The sequence below is a fragment of the Arvicola amphibius genome, chromosome 10 (assembly GCF_903992535.2).
Source record: "Arvicola amphibius chromosome 10, mArvAmp1.2, whole genome shotgun sequence".
Lineage (NCBI taxonomy): Eukaryota > Metazoa > Chordata > Mammalia > Rodentia > Cricetidae > Arvicola > Arvicola amphibius.
This window is the reverse complement of record NC_052056.1, coordinates 81,047,613-81,067,424: the sequence shown is the minus strand read 5'-3', so window position 1 is coordinate 81,067,424 and position 19,812 is coordinate 81,047,613. Positions and strand designations below refer to the sequence as shown.

Sequence of the window (19,812 nt, the reverse complement as noted above, 5' to 3'; positions counted from 1 at the left end):
GATCAGATTTGTTTGTTAATCTCTCTAGGTTAGTGTTGTCATTGTTGTTTTTCCTTTTTTTAAAAAACATTTTGAAATTTATTTTGTATGTGTAGGATTGTGTGGAGGTCAGGGATCAACGTTCAGGAGTCAGTTACTGCTCTTTCCGTCATGTGGTTTCCAAGGGCAGAACTCAAGGTTGTAGGTGTAGCTTAGCCGTCAGCTCCTTTACCCGTTGAGCCTGCCTTGGACTTGGGTCTTACCTTGCTGTCCACGAAGGTCAGAATCTTGAGGCATGGGCACAGTCCCAGAGCTCATTTGCGGGTGTCGAGGTGAGTGTCGAGAAGAGAGTTGGTCCTTTGCCTCCATCCCACCTCATACGTGTCTAGATCTGGGGAGACTTGTCTCGAGTCACAGTGTCTCCCTGGGCTGGCCTCCCTTTCCTACACTCTTTACTTTGGAACAGAGTCTTTGTGGGGGACCCCGACTGTCGGGCTTACCACGTGCCTTTGGCAGTTCTGTCAGAGCAAGAGGGGAACCCAAGGTGTCACTGTTGGAAACTGAAGCAGAGGAATGTACAAACCTGCACTTAGGATCCCATCTAACAATGTTACCCGCGGGAGATGGATGAGCAGGTACTTCTAGAAGCAGCGTAAAAGCCAGCTCTGAAGACCCCTGGTGATTAATGGTATTTCGGCGCTGTGATGTGGAACATAGCTGTGTCCCTTCCAAACACTTGGGCCACTGCTTGTATGTGCTTTCTGTTAGCATCAAGGTGACCTTGGGCAGCCTCCTCCTGGCTATGAGCCCACAACTCTTGGAACTGACTGATGGGGCCTGATTCAGATCAGGAGCCACAGGGCTACGGGTTTATTTCTGCAGCTGCAGTCTGTTGGATTCATTTGCAGTCTGTAAGCTGTGAGAGCCAATGAGACCAAGATGGAGAGAGAGGTCAGAGGAAGGCAAACATGATCTTGCTGGACCACTTAAGAAGCATTGCTCCCAGGTGGGAAAATTCCTGGTGATCCATTGACTGGGGAACCTGAGGTCCTCTAATGTGGATCTATCTTTCTTGGGTTCCAGCGGCGGCCTGTCCTAGTCACCTGGTACTATCTTGCGACTGAGCTGACTTGTCTGTCTCTGTGGTGAACTGTCCTGTATAGCGCTGAGGCTCTTCTTCCTCAGAGACCCAGTTTTTGAGACAGGGTCTCACTATGTAGCACATGCTGGCCTCAGACTCTCTGTTCTCCTGAATGCTGGATTATAGGTGTATACCCAGCTCAGGCAGGCTGACAGGCTGTCCCCAGTGACCCCTCAAACCACATTTTACCCCTCGGCTCCAACTTCCCTTAATCACACTGATGGGAAATGAGCTGAGTCTGAATGAGTCTGAACGTAGCGTGTCGGCTCTAAGAGAAGTCCCACACTAATGATCCCGCTCAGAGGTTTTCTAAGGGAAAGCCCAGCTATGTGGCTTGAATCCTGTCTTCCTTGTCCCACACCAACCTGGGCTGCTGGGGTGTTTTTGTTTTGTTTTGTTTTTTGATGTTTTGAGACAGGGTTTCTCTGTGGCTTTGGAGCCTGTCCTGGAACTAGCTTTTGTAGACCAGGCTGGCCTCGAACTCAGAGATCCCCCTGCCTCTGCCTCCTTAGTGCTGGGATTAAAGGCGTTTGCCACCACCCGCCCAGCTGTAGCTTGTTTGTTTATTGGGGCAGGGTCTTAACTATGTAGCCTTGGCCCCCCTGGCACTCCCTTGTAGACCAGGCTGGTCTCAAACTGCCTCTGCTTCCCAAGCATTGAAATTAATGGTTCCTCTACCTCTGTATAGTTCTCCCCAACCCCACCCCTAAGACAGGTTTTTTTTTTTTTCTTTTTTCTTTTTTCTTTTTTGTATAGCTTTGAAGCCTGTCCTGTACTCAACTTTTGTAGGCTGGTCACGAACTCACATAGATCTGCCTGCCTCTGCTTCCTGAGTGCTGGAATTAAAGGTGTGTGCCACCGCTGCCTGGCTCTCTGTGTAGATCTAAGTAAGAAGGCTTTTATTAATTCTTTGAGAATGTTTTTCAGGTAGAATTCCTTTTTGTAGCTTCGGCTGTCCTGAAACTCAGAGGTCTGAGTTCCTAGCTCTGCCTCCCAAGTACTTGGAGTAAAAGTATACACTACCACACCTGGCTTTGATTGTATTTGAGGCAGTGTCTATGTAGCCCTGTATTTTACTTATTTACATATTTGTTTATATAATGAGTGTCTTGCCTCCATGTATCTATATCTGTGCACTTTTCACACTCAGTGCCTTCACTTGGCAGGTCTGCAGCAGCCTCTGGGGCTGTAATGGTGATACTTTTTCCCTGATCCTAGTGCTACGCAATTACCTACTACTAGATCCTGAGCAAAGTTAGGGTGGAGAGGTGGACAGAATAGGAGGCTGTCCGAAGGGGAAGAGAATTTGTGGGTGCCAATAGCGGGTTCTCTCTCAGGTGGAACTCTGACAGCACTGGTTCTAGGCCCTTTGACTGCTAAGAAACTAGTATGTGCAAGTGTGGCCTGACTCTTCAGCAAAGACCAGGGATGCCCCCTGGTGGATATGCACCTTCCCAGTGCAAACACAAAGAGTTTTAGCTTGGGTCTGCTTCCTAGTATCTAGTGGCTGCAACTAGCCACTGATAACTGGAATGGTTGAAGGCAACCTTGGCATGTGGTAAAAATATGTAGCATTGCCGGGGCAGCTTTAGAGCCTGAGCCCTGTTGTTGCCGTGAATTAGCTCCAAATCCAGCTATGTGTACCGACTGGGCATGCTTGGGCACGTTAGTTGTCCAAGCATGCAGTCTTTCATGCGTCCAGTAAGTATAAGTGGAGTTCTGCCTCACAGAGCAGTGGGCCATGAAAGTGCTTGTGGAGGGGTGTGCCTGTGCAGCCCAGCAAACGGCAACACTGTAATTGGTAGGAAGGGCATGTTCCAGGGGACACGAGTCATGAGTCATCGCTCTGAGTGTGGCTGTACTCTTCCTCATTTGTAAAGCAGTTGGTCCCACTTTCCTTCAGGGTTGCCCTGAAAACCAGACCTTGAAGTCAACAGATAAGAACACCACCTGGGTGGTTCTGTGTGTTTGAGGAGTTATTTTTATGGCTCAGCTTCTGCTTCATGAGAGGTGTTCCATCTCACCAGTACTGGCCGTTGGGCTGTTACAAGGACAGTTCTCTGCCCAGAGCTGGGCAGGAAGTGTTGAAAGTGACGAGCTGTTAACTTGATTCCGCGTTCAGGTTCATCGAGGGCTATTTGGTGCAAGGGTCGGTAGACTTCTCGGAAAGAACCAGAAAGCAAACATTCAGGGCTTTGCGAGCGATGCGCTTTCTGCCGCAGGTGCTCAGCTCTGGCACTGCGGATGATACAGAATCAGTGCCTGCTGATCGGAGCCAAACAGACTTTTGTGGATTTCAATCATTTTCACGATTGTGAAATAGTCTTTCTACCACTGCGTTTAGGAACATAAAAAAAAAATGTTCTTCTGGGGTGACGTTTAGAGGCACTCAGAAATGGTCTGGCCTTTGACATACAATCGTTGTAGAGTTTCCTGCAGTACAAGCCTCAAGCAAAGCTAGGTTGTCCAAACCCCAGCAATAGGGTTGTTTACTTTCTTACCAAGAAGTTCAGGCAAACCTCAAACTCTGCGTGTGTCGTGTGTGCGAAAGCAGACTTTGAACAGTTCGTGCTTTGAGATTTGAGGTTCTTACGGAGTTGTCCAAGCCACAAACCGTGTGTTAGTTGTGTCTGGGACAGGATCAAGTGTGCTTTCAGTATTAAGGGGCAGAAAATCAGTGTGAAAAGTGTTGAAGGCACATGCAGGTCAGAAAGTGAGAGAAACGTAACACTTTCTAGAGGAATAAAAATCAAGTCTTCGCCAGAAGGCAGAGGCAGGTGGATCTCAGTGAGTTCATGACCAGGCAGAGACACATGGTGAGACCCTGTCTCAAAAAATAAAAGAAATCAAGGATTAAAAAACTGACAGGTGCTGAATTCGGCTATGCACTCCTTTCAGCATTTGATTTTGTTTTTTGATTTTGTTTTTTGTTTTTTTGAGGCAGGGTTTCTTTGTGGTGTCCTGGCTGTCCTGGAACTTGTTCTGTAGACCAGGCTGACCTCGAACTCATAGAGATCCTTCTGCCTCTGCCTCCTGAGTGTTGGAATTAAAGGTGTGTGCCACCACTTCTCGGCTTCATCAAGAGTTTTGCAGTCAACTTCGACTATATAGTGAGTTCTGGGACCAGACAGGACAATATATAGCAAGATCCTCTTTTTAAAAGGAACAAAGGTCAAAAAGGCAACAGAGCCAAGCGTGGTGTGCCTGTGCTGTCCCGGAGTCGGGAGAGCACGGCAGGAGGGTTCTGAGTTCAAGATCATTTTGGGCTATGTAGGGAGATCTGTCTTCTAAAAACATGCTTGTGTTCTCAGCATTTGGGAGGTGGGGGCAGGAAGATCAAGAGTTCCAGTTCCTTCTGGGCTGTAGAGCTAAGGCCAGCCTAAACTACAGGCTACACTGACTCAAAAACCAAAACCAAAACCAAGCAGTCAGAAAAGCAGGCCATGGGCTGGATTGACTGCTGGCCCTGAGGTGGTTGTGTGCTAACTCTGGGTGAGGGTTGAGGTAAATGAAAGGGTTCAACTTTGATTGTTGTTAGGTGTCTGTAAGTCTCCATGGACCATGTATTTGTCACTGAGATAGTAAGGAATTAGGGTCCTTTCAGACCAGATGTTGGGGTTCCCACCACAGTCCTGTTCATCTCGAGTGTCACACAAGGAGGCACCAGCTTCCTTCATGAATCACCAAGAACTTGGCAGGCTGCTTTGTGTCTGTATGCTCCCCTCTCTGGTGGAAGTTCCAGAGACACCTGTTTTCCCATTTCACAAATGAGCAAAGAAAGGTCAAAGGTTTGCTTGCTGGTGGGATCCGGCCCTCACCTGGAGGGTCTGTCTCTGTTCCCTTTTCTCTGGGATGTTGTCAGAGGCCGAGAAGTGTAGTGATGAGCGAGCAGGCCTGCTTTTCATCCTGCCCGGCTCCCAGCCACCGGCTAGCTTATACCCCGAAATAACAACACAAAATTGTATTCTTTTAAACACTGCTTGACCCATTAGTTTCAGCCTCTTAATCACATCTTGACTAACCCATATCTAACAATCTGTGTAACACCACGAGTGGTGTCTTACTGGGAAAGATTCAGCATGTCTGACCTGGTGGCTGGCTTCATTGCATCTATCTCCCTGAGGAGAGGCACAGCGGTCTGCCTAACTTAGGAGAGGTGTGGCATCTGACTGAGCCATCTACCTCACTTCCTTCTTCCTGTTCTGTCTACTCCACCCACCTAAGGGCTGGCCAAGGCAGTTTGTTTATTAGCCAATGAGAATCCTCCATCAGAGAAGAAGGCTGGACTGTCCTCACCAGGAGACACTTGCTCTTCTTGCTCTTTTCCTTGTGCTGCCATTCGTAGGTGATATGGGGTTCCACCTCATACTTGATATTTGCTCATTGTCTAGCTTGTGCGTAGGCCAGGCCCCTTTCTCCAGAGTCTTGTTGTGGAACTGTGAGGTGCCAGCACCCATGGTGCAGGGAAGAAAGACAAGAAAACAGTATAATCTTCAGCTGTTGAGATCCGTGCTGGGGGTAATGAAGCATCATTACATTCTGGACCCTGTGCCAATTATTTGAGGAATCGTGTGTTTTCTTCCTCACACTCAATCTAGCAGAAGGACTGATAAGATGAAGACCGAGGTTCAAAGAAACCAAGTTATCTGTTGCCTTTACAGACTAGGGTTTTTTCCTCCTTAGATTGATCATTCATTCATTCATTCATTCATTCATTTATTGAGACCGGGTCTAGACTTGCCTGGGACTCCCTGAGAAAGTCATCCTGGCCTTGGACCCATGGAGATCCTCCTGCCTTACTCAGCCTCCTGAGCGTTGGAATTACAGGTGTACAGGATGTGTCCCTGGTTTATATAATGCGTGAGGCTGAAACTGGCACCTTGTATGTATTAGGCAAGCATGCTACCAATTGAGCCAAATTTCTAGTTCCAGAAATGAGACCTTGTGGGAATGTGTGTATGCGTGGGTGCCTGCCTGTCTGTCTCTAGGCCAGCAGACAACCTTGGGTACCTTCCTGAGGAGTTATCCACCTTGTTTTTATAAGGCAGAGTTTCTCACTGACAGGCATCTCAGTGAGTGTAGGCTAAGCTGGCTGACCAGAGAGCCCCTTGCACAGGGGTCACTTAAGACCATTGGAAAACACAGATATTTACATTATGACTCATAACAGTAGCAAAATTAGTTATAAAATGGCAATGAAAATAATTTTGTGGTTGGGGGTCACCCCAGCACGAGAGGTATAGCATTAGGAAGGTTGAGAACCACTACTCTCTAGGCTTACCTGCAGTCCGATCTTATGGTGGCCTTTTCCCATCTGAGGCTCCCTCTGGCTGTAGTACTGTGTCAAGTTGACATGAAGCGAGCCAATACCCACAGACTTTGGCTGGCTTAGAGTAGCGGTGAGGAGAGTGGCGAGCTCTGTAGGAGAAGCAGATGTTGGATGTGGCAGGGGAGGTGCTTCTTCATGGGATCTGTAGTCCTAAGTGAACAGTGTGTACATTCTTTCCCCAGGGAGTCGCCGACTGGTGGATGTGATGGACGTGAACACCCAGAAGGGTACCGAGATGAGCATGTCCCAGTTCGTGCGTTACTACGAGACACCAGAGGCACAGCGGGACAAACTGTACAATGTCATCAGCCTTGAGTTCAGCCACACGAAGCTGGAGCACCTGGTCAAGCGCCCCACTGTGGTATGCCAAGGCCTTCATGGCCCCTTCCTTCCTTGTCTGCCACCCACTTGCTTGCCATGAGGCCTGGTTCTCCGCTGCTTGCGTCTTGAGATGGAATGGGTGTGAGATGGAATGGCTGGGTGGGCGTGGTTGAGGCTGGTCCCTCAGGGCATGGTGGGGAACTGTAGAAGAAGAGTTGGATCTGGTGCCTGGAAGGGTGGCATGGGTTGGGGCAGCCTAGCTGAAGGCACCCAGGGACTCCTCGGGAAGAGGGGTAGTTCTTTCTGGAATGTCTGCAGGAGACACGAGGGTGCTTACGATGGACTGGCTTTCAGGTGGACCTGGTGGACTGGGTGGACAACATGTGGCCCCAGCACCTTAAGGAAAAGCAGACGGAAGCCACAAATGCCCTTGCAGAGATGAAGTACCCCAAAGTGAAGAAGTAAGATTGCTTGGCTGGCTGTGGGACTGGGGAGGGCTGAACCCCAAACTTGTGGGTATTGGAAAAGCAGACGGAAGCCACAAATGCCCTTGCAGAGATGAAGTACCCCAAAGTGAAGAAGTAAGATTGCTTGGCTGGCGGTGGGACTGGGTAGGGCTGAACTCCAAACTTGTGGGTATTGGCAAGGGACTTCTTAGTCCTCGATGAGAGTCTCATGTTGCTTCAGAGGTGAAGGATTGACCCCCGGCTGGCACACAGCAGTCACATGAGAGATGAGTCCCTGGGTGTGAACAAACCGGCCTCTCAGGTCCGTGGGATGTAGGCCTTTAGGCGCTGTGATGGGTCAGGCCTGCCTTCCTGTTGGCCCTGGAGCCTCTCCACAGCTGCTCTGGAGGTCTGAGAGGAGTGATGGGAACTCTCTCTGTGAAATCCATGTCTGTGTGTGGGTACAGTTTTCTGGTTTGGTCTGTACCCTCAATGTGACATTGTCCTGGGAGTAGCATTTTCAGAGGACCCTGCTTTAGGAGCAGCACAGAACTCAGGCTGGGCAGTGTTTCTCTCACTTTAAAGATTTCGTTATTTAATATGTGTGTGAGTGTCTGTGTGTGTATGTGTGCACCACGTGTGTACCTTCGCATCAGATCACCTGGAAAGACAAGGAGTGGTGAACCTCTAGTGTGGGTGCTAGGAGCTAAACCTGGCCCACTGTGAGATTAGCCAGTGCTTTTAACCACAGAACCGTCTGTCCAACCCGTTTCTTTTTTCTTTGGTGTTGAGACGTGGAACTTCTGATCCAGAAGCACCTCACCAAGCAAAGTTCAATGTCAGTCACGTGATGTGCCTTCAGTGGTGCCCTGTGGATTGGAGGGTGGTCAGGGTAGGGAAGGTTACCCCAGTTGAGAGCAGAGAAAGACCTCGGTACACATCACATGACCAGCTTGTTCTGAGCCTGCTGTTCAGTGTGGACAGTGGTACTTGGGGGGGGGGGCTTTCATATTCAGGGATTTTAATAATGGGCCATCTGGAGAATGAAGTCACCTTAGATAATCCTGCAGTTTCAAACCCTCTGCTTCTGTCCCTGAAAATGGGAAGGGGATACTGGCTTCCCAGAAAGACTGGCGCTGGCAGCCTGGCTCCATTAGCATCTGTGCTTAGCTCCACTGCCAGCCATGCCCCCAGGAAATCTCAGCCATGAACTCCTAGTTTCCCCAGCCCTCCATTCAGCCTGTATTGAATGCAGACAGTGTGCCTGCTTTGTAAGGCAGGCTAACACTCTTGGCCCTGGATTTTTTTAATGTTCCTCTCTCTTTCTGTCTCTGTCTCTGTCTCTGTCTCTCTGTCTCTCTCTCTCTCTCTCTCTCTCTCTCTCTCTCTCTCTCTCTCTCTCTCTCTCTCTCATTAATTCATGGACGTTTTTCTTCCCCTCTAAGCTAAAGTTCATTGTAATCCTTAGATCTGGGCTTTATCAGAGGAAGAGACTATGGTCCAGGTGCAGAGGGAGGGGAGCAGGGCTTGTTTCCAATTCTGTTCTGTTCCGAATAAATCACAGCACAGTGTTTCGAGATGGGCAGATGAAGGGCTGAGCAGGACTAAGGACCTCATGCAGCCTATTTAGAGCATGTCTTGTAGCACAAGTTGCCATGTTTCTAGGTAGAGGGAAATAAATCCAGGCAGGTGAATTCTTTTGAGCCCTTGTTCTCAAGGGGTCTTCTTGGAGAGCAGGAGGCATTTAACTAGGGTTTTATTTATTCTTTGTCTTGTTTGAGACAATCTCTTTATATAGTTCTGGCTGTTCTGGAACTCACTCTGTAGACCAGGCTGACTTTGAACTGGGAGATCTACCTGCCTCTGCCCCCCATTTACCTTAATTGAAGAAGGTATGCAGTACCATGCCTGACTACTTTTCTTTACAATTTGTTTATTACTACTGTGTGTGTGTGATACGTGTGTGTTGGTGTGTACCACAGTGTGCCTAAGTCGTCTTTTTATGGGAATTGGTCACTCAGGTGGCCAGGCATGTGGAGCAAGTGCTTTACCTATTGGGCTGCCTCTGTGGCCTAACTGGGCTTTGGCGGGCAGAGGAAATGTGAGGACTGGGGAGGGATTGAGAAAAGGAAATGGTGAAGATGGAGCTGGAAGAAAGAAGCAGTGACTGTTTCCATTCATTCATTCACTCAGTATCAGGGAGTGGAGCATCTTAGTGGTACTGAGGACACAGGCACTCAGCATCAGGGAATAGAGCATCTTAGTGGTACCGAAGACACAGGCACTCAGTATCAGGGAATGAAGCATCTTAGTGGTACTGAGGACACAGGCACTCAGTATCAGGGAATGGAGCATCTTAGTGGTAAAAGCTGAGAGATTCAGAGAAGCAGGGCAGCTAGCCACTAGTTCTTACCACTATGAAATCCTCAGACCAAATGGGATATTCTTTCTCTACTAGTTCTGAGACTGGATGCTGTCTCTATGAAACCTCAGACCAAATCCCTGAGCTCCTGCCTCCTCCCGCCTTATATTCCTCTCTGCACCCAGCCATATCACTCCTGTCTCCACCTCCCTAGTGCTGGGATTAAAGGCATGTGATCCCAAGTGCTGGGATCAAAGATGTGAGCTCTGTTTCTCTTTTAGACTGATTCAATCTCTTGTAGCCCTCAGGGTGGTCTGAAATCACAGAGATCCATCTGCCTCTGTCTCCTTAGTGCTGGGATTAAAGATGTGTGCCACCACTGCCTGGTCTCTGTGACTAACTAGTGGCTTAGCTCTGCACTCTGATCTTCAGGCAAGCTTTATTTGTTAGATGACAAAATATCACCACACTGACCTTTGGGGATGAGGCCACCAACCGAAGCATGAGATGTCTTGGTTCTGGTCTGAAATGAATCATCTGGGAAGGCTCTCTCGGTTGACCCCAGAGCTCTCAAATATAGCCAGTCTAGCTTGCCAGGTCACCTCAGGGATCCCGTCTTGGCCTCGTGAGGTGCTAGAATTACAGTCAGGCTGCCACAACCCTGGAATTTATGTGAGTTCTGGTGATTTGTTGTTTGTTGTTTTGTTTTGTTTGTTTGTTTTTTTGTTTTTCAAGACAGGATTTCTCTATAGCTTTGGAGCCTGTCCTGGAACTCGCTCTTTTTAAATAAATAAATAAATAAATAAATAAATAATAAAATCTCGAGTTGGGTAGTGGTGGGGCAGACATTTATTTATTTATTTATTCATTTATTTATTATACAATATTCTGTGTGTATGCCTACAGGCCAGAAGAGGGCACCAGACCCCATTACAGATGGTTGTGAGCCACCATGTGGTTGCTGGGATTTGAACTCAGGACCTTTGGAAGAGCATGCAATGCTCTTAACCTCTGAGCCATCTCTCCAGCCCCTGGAACTAGCTCTTGTAGCCCAGGCTGGCCTCAAACTCAGAGATCCACCTGCCTCTGCCTCCTGAGTGCTGGGATTAAAGGCATGCACCACCACTGCCCGGCCCTAGTTCTGGTGATTTGAATTCCAGTATTCATAACTGGCCTAGCAGGTACAAACAAGTGCTGAGCATTTTCCCCAGTTCTGGGGAGTTTTGTTTGAGAGGGTCTCAATAGACAACCCAGGCTTGGCTCAAAGCTCATGATCTTTGTGCCTACACTCGCTGAGTGCCGGGAGTAACCATCAGTCTTCACCGTACGCCCTGTCCCCCCTTCCTTGAGACACTCTAAGCAGAGCAGGATGGGGTGCATGCATTCATGTGGGCTTGCATTCTGCAGCTGCTCCTGCTGTGTTGATTGGAGGTGTGAGGAGGCTGCTGCCTGGCCTGCATCTCAGCAGACAAGAGGAGATCACACCTGGGCATATATTTAGGATGTGAAATAGGTTGTACTGGGTGATGTGAATGCCTACTGAGGTCCGCCCTGCCCTTCTGAGGGCTTCAGTTAGTCTGCACACTCCGCAAAGATTCCTTCAAATAGTAAGTCCACACACATTTAGGGCCTCTCTAGTTATGAAAATAATAGGACATAAATGTGTGACTGTTTAGGCTCATGTGTCTCAGAGATATTGACGACACTGTGTTTCAAATAGATTTCCAAACTCCATCAGTGGCCATGGGAACTAGCTATAGAATTTGAACCTTGCTAGGAAGGACGGTGTCACCTTGGAGATAGTCCATTTGTTCAACTAAAAAGAAGGCTGATTTCAAATGTTCATATAAGCAAGGTGAAAAAAAAAATCTCACCATGATGGAGTCCTCTGGGACTGTGGAATGGTTCTGTGGAATTTAATTAAAATGACATTGTTTCTGGAAATCACAGTGCTTCCTTGCTGGAGGCGCCTACAGAACAGACAGCTGAATGGAAGAAAGGTTTGCGCGGTGGAGGGGATTTGTGACTAACACTAGGGCTTTTTTCCTGCCTCTAGGATTTATACCGCTTCATTGTGGTCAGAGGTTTGGGAATTTTAATAGGTTTTGGTTGAAATTCTTAAGGCAGGGGGAGGTGAATGGACCCTAGGTACACGAGACAGAGGGAGAGGAAAGCTTTCTAGGGGTGTTAATGTATTAGTTATAGTGCAAGAGGCTGCTTTAAGCTAGCCATGTCCCCATTCTCACAGAGCACATATTGTGGTGGGGACAAACACGCCAAGAAGGAAGTCGTATAATTGAATGCGTCTCAGTGGAACACAGAGCAGCAGGGTACAAAAGAGCGAAGCGGGTGAGCAATGAATACCCATAGCACCTGCATCTCTGCCGTCGCCACAGCCTCCTGCTCCCCCCTGCCGAGATGCTTTGAATGGGTAAAATTAGTCACCTTGGAAAAGTCCGGCCTGGACAGTAACAGTACTGGGGAGTTCCCTGGCTTGGTTGCTTATTGTTGTTTAGCCATTACCCTTAACTTTAACATCCTTTGGAAAAACAACAAAACAAAATACAGGACCAGTTGGTGGGCTCATGTCCGCAATCCCTCCCAGCACCTGGAGGGCTAAGGCAAGAGGATCACTTGTGAGTTCAAGTCTAAAACAACCCCCCAATTCACCCTTCAACCCCCATATCTTAAGACACCAAAGGTGATGTTGGGGATCTAAGCAGCAGCAGGGGGGTTTGCTCGAGGGCTCTTCAGAGCTTATGTCAAGGCTTAGGTTTAGGTGTATTCATCTGACAGTTAGAACCAGGCTTCTTAAGTGGAGCCTCACATGGCGGCTGGTATCAGTGGACATTGAGTTTCTCACCATGTTGACCACTTCACAGGGCTGCTTGAATGTCCTCTTGGCGTGGCAGCTGGTTCCCTCAGAGAGAGTGCTTCTGGGAAGACTCAAGAGGCCATGGTGCTCTTATGACCCATTTACTTCTGACTTCTCTTGTATTCATTAATTAGTCCAGCTCATACCCTAAGGGGGTAGAGATGGAGCTCTATCTTTTTCATTTTTTATTTTATTTTTATTTTTTTCCTTTTTGGAAGGGTGGTGGTTTCTTTGAGACGAGATCTCATGTAGCCTCAAATTTGCTCAAGATGACTTGAGCTTCTGATTCCCCTGCATCAACCTCAGGACTGCTGGAGTTATGTGACATGTGACCCCATGTCTTGTTTTAAATTTTTTAAAATTTATTTTTTATTTTATATGTGTGTTTTTCTTTCATATGTATGTATGTATGTATGTATGTGTGTACTATGTGTCCCTGCAGAGACCAAAAGAGGGTATTTGGTCTTCTGGAACTGGAATAACAAACAGTTGTGAGCTACCATGTGTGGGCAGGGAACCAAGCCTGGGTCTTCTGCAAGAGCAGCAAGTCTCCTAGCACTGAGCAATCTCTCCAGCACTCCCAAGTCTTGTTTTTATGTGATGCTGGACTCTGAACCCAGGGTTTTATACTGTCCAGGTGAACACTCTGCCAACTAAACTACATGCCCAGATCTCCCCGCCCCCCACCCCCAGAGCCTTGTACATGCCAGGCAAGTGCTCTCCCATGGAGCCGCAGCCCCAGCTTAGCTCTATCCTTTGAAGGGAGGACCTTGAAAGAATTCCTGGGCATTGGAAGCCTTCACCATCCGATAGGTCTGGACATGCGTGCACCTTTTCCACTAAGGAGGATTGGGCATGGTAGGACATGGCAGAAAGGAATTAGTGGGTCTCTCACTCCTAGCTGCTGTAACAGGGTTTTTGGCAGTGAGTGTGACTAGTGTAATGATAGGTTGTGGGCCCACAGTCAAGGAGCTCAGAATCCCAGCAAAAAGGGGGGCTTCGGATAAAGCATATTTGCAGCCCAGATGACTGCGAAGGGGCTTGGCCCCACCCACCACATACACTCACGATTTTACTGTATGTTTTGCTGCTGACTGGAAAATCTGGGGGCTATATTGGAAGGAGACGCTGAAAACACAGGGTGACAGTTTTACTGAATGCTCAGGCGTCAGGCCAGCGTGCACTTCTCTTCGTTGGGAGACTCAGCTTGTCCTTCTGTGTGGAGGCTTTCTTTGCCCTGGCCTTCCTGTCCCCCATGCTGTGGGAAGACAGGCATTTGCAGCAGATGTGAAATGTGGAGTGTCATCCTTAGGTGGGATGGGAGGTCTCACATGTGGCCCCTTGGGGTCTGAAGTTCTGTCTTCAGCCAGGCCTGCTTCACATCTGTTAGAGCCACGTGCCCCTTTCAGTCCAGATATTTGCTCCCATCGTAAGTGTTCACCCATGTCTTACCAAGTAGGGAAACTCACAGTATCATGGACAGAGACACCTCCCCAATGAAGAGTGCTCACACCCAAGAAAGAGAACATTCTCCGGAGCTATTCTTTTTACCTTCCATTAGGGAAAACATATACCTGCTAAGAAAACAATCTAACCAGTTGCAGTCTAAGAAGGTACAGAGAAGGAACTGCCTGGGTCATTAAACCCCTGGAAATGAGTTCAGTGTTTGCATACTTGAAGTGGGGCCATGGGGTTGAAAGGTGGCATAGAGGCTACGCTGTTTTTATAGGATCTGAATGTAACCAATGGTTACTGTCAACACTTTAGTTAGAACCTATTAACCTTGTGACTTTCCACGATATACATTGTTTGGCCTAGGAATGGAATTTGGTTTCTGCCTCTTGAGAGTCATACCAACATCTCCTGGCTCCTCAAGGCTTTGGAGGAAGGATGACTTTTGAGTTGAGTTGAACTCTCTTTTGCCTAAAGTTAGTGAATGATTGAAGTTGGCCTGTGACATCAAATTTTGTTGTTATTGGCCAGGTAGATCAGGATGGGACTGGGAGATTTGCCACCTTTTAGGCTAGTGTCCAGGATGAGGGGCTGTGCTTCTGAACATTGGCTTCCTCATCTGAAATGGTGGGCATGAGCTTACAATGTGTGAAGTTTGGGTTGAACAATGTAGTTTCTAATTATTAGATATTTATCTAAATGAATTCCTGCAATAATTTCTATGTCTGTAGGGTTATGGGGCTATTGAGACTCAGGTAAGGGAAGAGTCTTCTAGAATGCCTAGCTAAACTTCAGCTTACTACCTCCTTCTAGGAAATTACTGGGGAGAGGAAAAAAGTTGCCCAAGGTCACACAGCTAATAGGGCCAGAACTTCACCCCTCCCCATCATAGACTCTCCAGAAATCTTAGCTCTGGTCCTCCCTCCAGCTATGCCAGCCAGAGTGGGGAATATTTAAGGCAGGTGGTTTTATTAGGTTGCTACCTGGGCAGAAAGGTGCAGAAAACCCGCACCCAGTAGTCTCCAAGCTACTGCCTGGGAACTTAGGAGTGGGCTAGGGGTCCCGCCGCGTGTGGCCGCGCGTGTTCTAGTGTGGCCGGTGCTCCTCTGTCACCGCGGCCTTTCCACCTCGCTGTCGGCCTCCGCGCCGCGCGCGCGCGGGTGTTCAGTTTCAGCGCTGGGATGAGCGCAGACAGCGCCTGTCTCCCCGAGGAAGGAAGGCGGCGCGAGAGGGCCCCAGCGTCCTGGGCTGGGGCCTGGCAGCGCGGTGGAGGGGACTTGGCTGGCTGCGGTCGCCCCACGGGTCTGGCGCGCAGTGTTTCGAGCCTCTGCGGAAGGGGGACGCCTGGGAGCCGCTCCACGGCCGCCGAGGGTAACCTCCTTTGTGGCGCGTGGGGCGGGTGTGGGTGGCCTTCTGCCCGCGGGATGCATGGCCAGCATCGCTGAGCTGTTCTTTGTGTCTCCCGGGGTGGGTTGGAAGTGTGGGGTGTGTACGTTCTCGCCCGCGCGGCGCCTCTTGTCTGCCACCCGTCGTCAGCTTTCTTGAGTCTCTACATCAGACCTTAGCCGTAGGGGATGCCACCTGGGCCACCACGGGGAGAGTTTCTGGAAGTTGGAGGGAGAAGGGCGAGGTGGGGCCGCCCAGCCTCTGCAGACCCCAGGCCGCGCCCCAAAGTTGGTGAGGCAGGTGCAGTGCCCCCTCATACCTCGAGCCTTCCTCTATCCTGGGCCTCCAGCCCCTCAAGGACTGTGCTCCTTGGCTACAGATTTTCAGCAATTCTCAGCTGCTAACTTGCAGTGTGCATAGAAGCCACCTGGTGTGGTGGGGGCGGGGTTGGGGTGTCGCGTGCGTGGCTGTCCAGCCCTGCCATTGCGGAAACCTGCCTACTAGCCTGCCTAGCTGGCAGGCTGGCGGAGAGGAAAGCTTTAGCTAGCGGCTGTGGCACCAAGCCGAGCCGGGGTGCCCATGTGACTGCGGTGTGCTTGGGAGGAGGAAGCTGTAGAGGTCAGTGCAAAGGCGTCACGCCAGAGCGAGCAGGATCGAGGAGGAAGCCCCCAGTCAGCGCGGGTGGGAGCTTTGGGGTGACAAGCGCAGGGTTGCCTTTGGACTGCAGGGACCAGTACAAAGCCACTCTCTCACTGCCACTTTGGCGTAACGAGAGGGTTAAGGGCTTGAGGGCTGGAATGGACACTGAAAAGACAGGTCCACATTAGAAGAGGCTGGTCTGGAAGGAAGGTTCTAACAGTAGGTCCCTGAGGGCAGAGCAGACACTTGGAGAACTTTCCCTGCCAACACAGCCAGAGAGAACCCTAGTTTTCTATGTGAGTGGTTGGGGCGGCGGGGGTAGGAGGGGTCTGGAAGATGGGCTAAGTGGGAGTGACCCATTTGACCAAGCAGTCCCAGGGGTCCTAGAGCTGGGCAAACCAAACCTGTTTCTTTCTCCCTGCTGTAGGTGCCCCGTGGGCATCCAGCTACAGGCAGAAGGAAGCCTGTCCTCTTGGCTCCACCCCGCACACTTAAATTGTTTTCTCTAGTCTGTGTTGAGCTGAGGTTAAATTGTTTTCTCTAGTCTGTTCAGCTGAGGCCTGGAGGGGGTGGAAACCAAGGTTAGATTAAAAAAGAAAAAAAAAAAAACCTGAGAGGAAGAGCTAGTTTTAGGGAAATGAGGACTAATATTTTGAAGTGGAGCTTAGAGGAAAGAGGCCAGTGTGATCCATGAGGGTGGGGTAGGGCTGTAGGACCTCTCCACCCCTATTCTTTGGAGGGAAGATCTGAGGTCTTGAGTCAGGACCTGTTTGCATGGCCTTGGGTGGGCGGGCTGGCAGGGTGTGTGTGGAGCCCCAGTCAGGACTTCAGCAGCGCTAGTGCCAGCTTCGTGACAGTCCTGGGCTGTCAACTACACCCCTCCGATGGGGTTGCTAGGCAGCGGGGCTCTGATGTACGGGGAGGCCTTCTGATTTGTCAGACTCCTGCAGACACATGGTTAAAGCTCCTTCCAGCCTATCCGGAGGAGGGACGCCGCACGCTGCCTGCATATTGCCGAGCCCCGGGGTCCACCTGAACAAGAGGTGCAAAAGGCAACCAGAAGGAGGGGGCTCCTGGAGCCCTCCAACCTTCAAACCAGCCCAGCCCCACGCCCCCCATTCTCTCCACTGGGCTTGCTGCTGGCTCCTCCCTGCAGGTCCCCACCCCATTCTATCCCTCTTCCCCAAACCACGGAAGAGCAAAGTGCAGCAGGGAAAAGAGGTCAGTGGGTAAGCTTGTATGTGGGCCTCTGTAGGTGTCAAGATGGGTATGAGGGAGGGGAGGTTGCTCTTTTGTGCCCCTTGGGGTTCTTGTGGGTAGGGGTCAATAAGGGAGCTAACACCATTGTTGGTCAGGCCTGGACTTGGAAGCCAGTGAGGTACCCCCACTTACTCAAGCTCTGTGCACCCCTAGGGCTGGTAGCATGTAGGGGGAGGAACGGGAGCCTGCTGTGTACCTGCCTTAAAGGCTGGACTGCCTGCCTCTTCTAGTGCTTATCAGGGAGGGAGGCTGCTGTGGGCTCCTTCTCGCATTGAATGCACAACCTGTGACCCAGCTTCTATTGCCGGAGTTCTTCACCCCTCTCCAATCCCACTTGCGATAAAACATCTTTGAGATAAAACTCACATATCGTTCACATAGAAAAAGTGTGCAATCCAGTGTTTTCTGGTGTGTTCACAGAAAGGTGCAACCACACAGTCAATCTTAGGTATTTTCATCCTGACGGGATGAAACCCCCACCCATGTTAGTGTCATTCCCATCCCACCCCCACCCAGCCCCTGGCCACCACTAATCTGTGTGCTTCCTCGTCGGATTTCCCTAATTTAGGATGTTTTGTGTATGCGGAACAGGGTGGGATTTCTAGCCTCATTGCTTACTTGACAAGCCATTGCATCATTTAACTTTACCTGTGTAGTCTCAAGTGCAAGGGCTCAACTGCAAGGCCAGGGATCATCTGCAAGGGGCTCCTCTGCAAGGGCAGGGATCATCTGCAAGGGGCTCCTCTGCAAGGGCAGGGATCATCTGCAAGGGGCCCGTCTGCAAGGGCAGGGATCATCTGCAAGGGCTCGTCTGCAAGGGCAGGGATCGTCTGCACTCTTTCCCATTTCTCTCAGCGCTGTGCTTCATTCCTGGGCTGGACTACTGGTTGAATGAATGAGATGAATGGGGACTGGTAATTGGCAGACTATGCAGGTGGTTTACTACTGAATTCCAGGGGGCCCAGCTGGCTACAAAGGGGGCTGGCAGCTAGGGAGAGCTGAAGCCATCGGATCTGTGAAGGAGCAGAAAGGAAGCCTCGGAATTGGGCGGGGGGAGGGGCGGTTAGTGGTCGAAACTGATAGTGGCCTGTGGGTTGCCAGTTCTCTTGGGAACTTGAAAAACCAAGACGCTGTCTCTGAGCTTTGGGGTGGGTGACCCATGCTTGAGATTTGTCACCTGATCCCAGGGGCATCCCCCAGGAGGGAAACTCCACTTAGATTTCAATTTTTAAAATAAGAAGAGGAAATTCCCCATCTGCAACCTTTATAAAAGGGCATCGGGTCAGGTGGCTCTGAAGGGTTTGCTCGCCCTGTGATTTGGGGTTGACTTGTGCTTTCTGCCCCCACTCCTGCTTCTGTACTGCAGGTACTGTCTGATGAGTGTGAAGGGTTGTTTCACTGACTTCCACATTGACTTTGGAGGTACCTCTGTGTGGTACCATGTTTTCCGTGGTGGGAAGGTGAGTATCTGTAGCTTTTGTAAGTACTTCAGGCCGGTTTGCACCTAAGAACCTCTAGCATGAAATTCCTCGGCTTTGTCTCTGGGTTTTAAACTTCAGAGTAGAGGTGGCAGTTGCTGCCTGCCTCTGAGCAAGAACGTTTTGTGCCAGAGATAGACATCGCTCTGAAAATGAAGTACTGGGGTATATATTCAGTGTGCCTATGCTAAGTCTACTTTTGTGGGCAGCATCCCTGCATGGATGTAGGTGATGCAGGTGTTTCTTGTGGATGCCCATGAGTGCCTGGCTCATCTGGGTCTTTATGGACATCCACTTTAAACGACAGTGTTGGAAGAGACTCTGGGAGGAAGTCAGCCCACTTGATTCCAGATGTTTTTCCTCCTCCAAAGTGAGCACAGGCGGAGTTTATTTATTATTATTATCATACATCTTAGGAAATTCCCTTCCACTTCTCTCGCTACCTCCCAGACAAGCCTGTGGTTCAGGAGAGAAACTGTTCCACCCAGCACAGGAAGCATTCCTGCCTTGGTATTTCAGCAGGAATGGGGATACCCCAAAGGCATCCAGAACCCTTCCCCCCTGCTTGGGGAGTCCAGACAGATGGATTTGCCACCCTCCTTGTCCCTCCCCAAGTAGGTGGGGCTCTTTGGGGTTTGTTCAGAGTCTGGAAGAAATCAGAGACTTCAGCCTAACTGCCTCCTTTCCCTCTCAAGATCTTCTGGCTGATCCCTCCAACCCTGCACAACTTGGCACTGTATGAGGAGTGGGTGCTGTCAGGCAAACAAAGTGACATCTTTCTGGGAGACCGAGTGGAACGATGCCAAAGAATTGAGCTGAAACAAGGCTACACATTTTTCATCCCTTCTGGTAGGTTCCTGGTGTAGGCTTGGGGTTGGTCAACCACTGGCTCCCCCAACATTTGGAGCAGCCTCTTGCCTCCCTGTGGATTCAGCCAGGGTTGGAGGCAAAGTGAGGGCTTCTGTGGGCTTTGGGATTAGGGGAGCCATGGGTAAGGCCTGAGAGTAGGTCTGGTGGTACAGAGAAAACACAGAACCTGAGTTGCCATACCTGTGGGTCGGCTTTCCGTGGCCTTTAGAGAAGCCTCGGGTCCTTTCTCTGGGGACATTTGAATGTCTATCTTGGGCCTTCCTCTAGAACAGTG

At 49.9% G+C, this 19,812-nt stretch overlaps 1 protein-coding gene across 10 annotated transcripts in view; it reads left to right on the top strand.

Moving 5' to 3' along the window:
• Kdm2b (lysine demethylase 2B) overlaps nucleotides 1-19,812 on the top strand; it is a 129,047-nt gene that overhangs the window by 23,235 nt on the left and 86,000 nt on the right. For 4 of the 10 annotated variants that reach the window (XM_038346739.1, XM_038346736.1, XM_038346737.1 and 1 more), the window contains exons 5-8: nucleotides 6,632-6,810; nucleotides 7,125-7,231; nucleotides 18,557-18,650; nucleotides 19,364-19,517. In XM_038346739.1, coding sequence (XP_038202667.1) covers nucleotides 6,632-6,810; nucleotides 7,125-7,231; nucleotides 18,557-18,650; nucleotides 19,364-19,517 — 534 coding nt within the window. The other 6 variants (XM_038346740.1, XM_038346745.1, XM_038346743.1 and 3 more) reach the window with 6 other exon arrangements.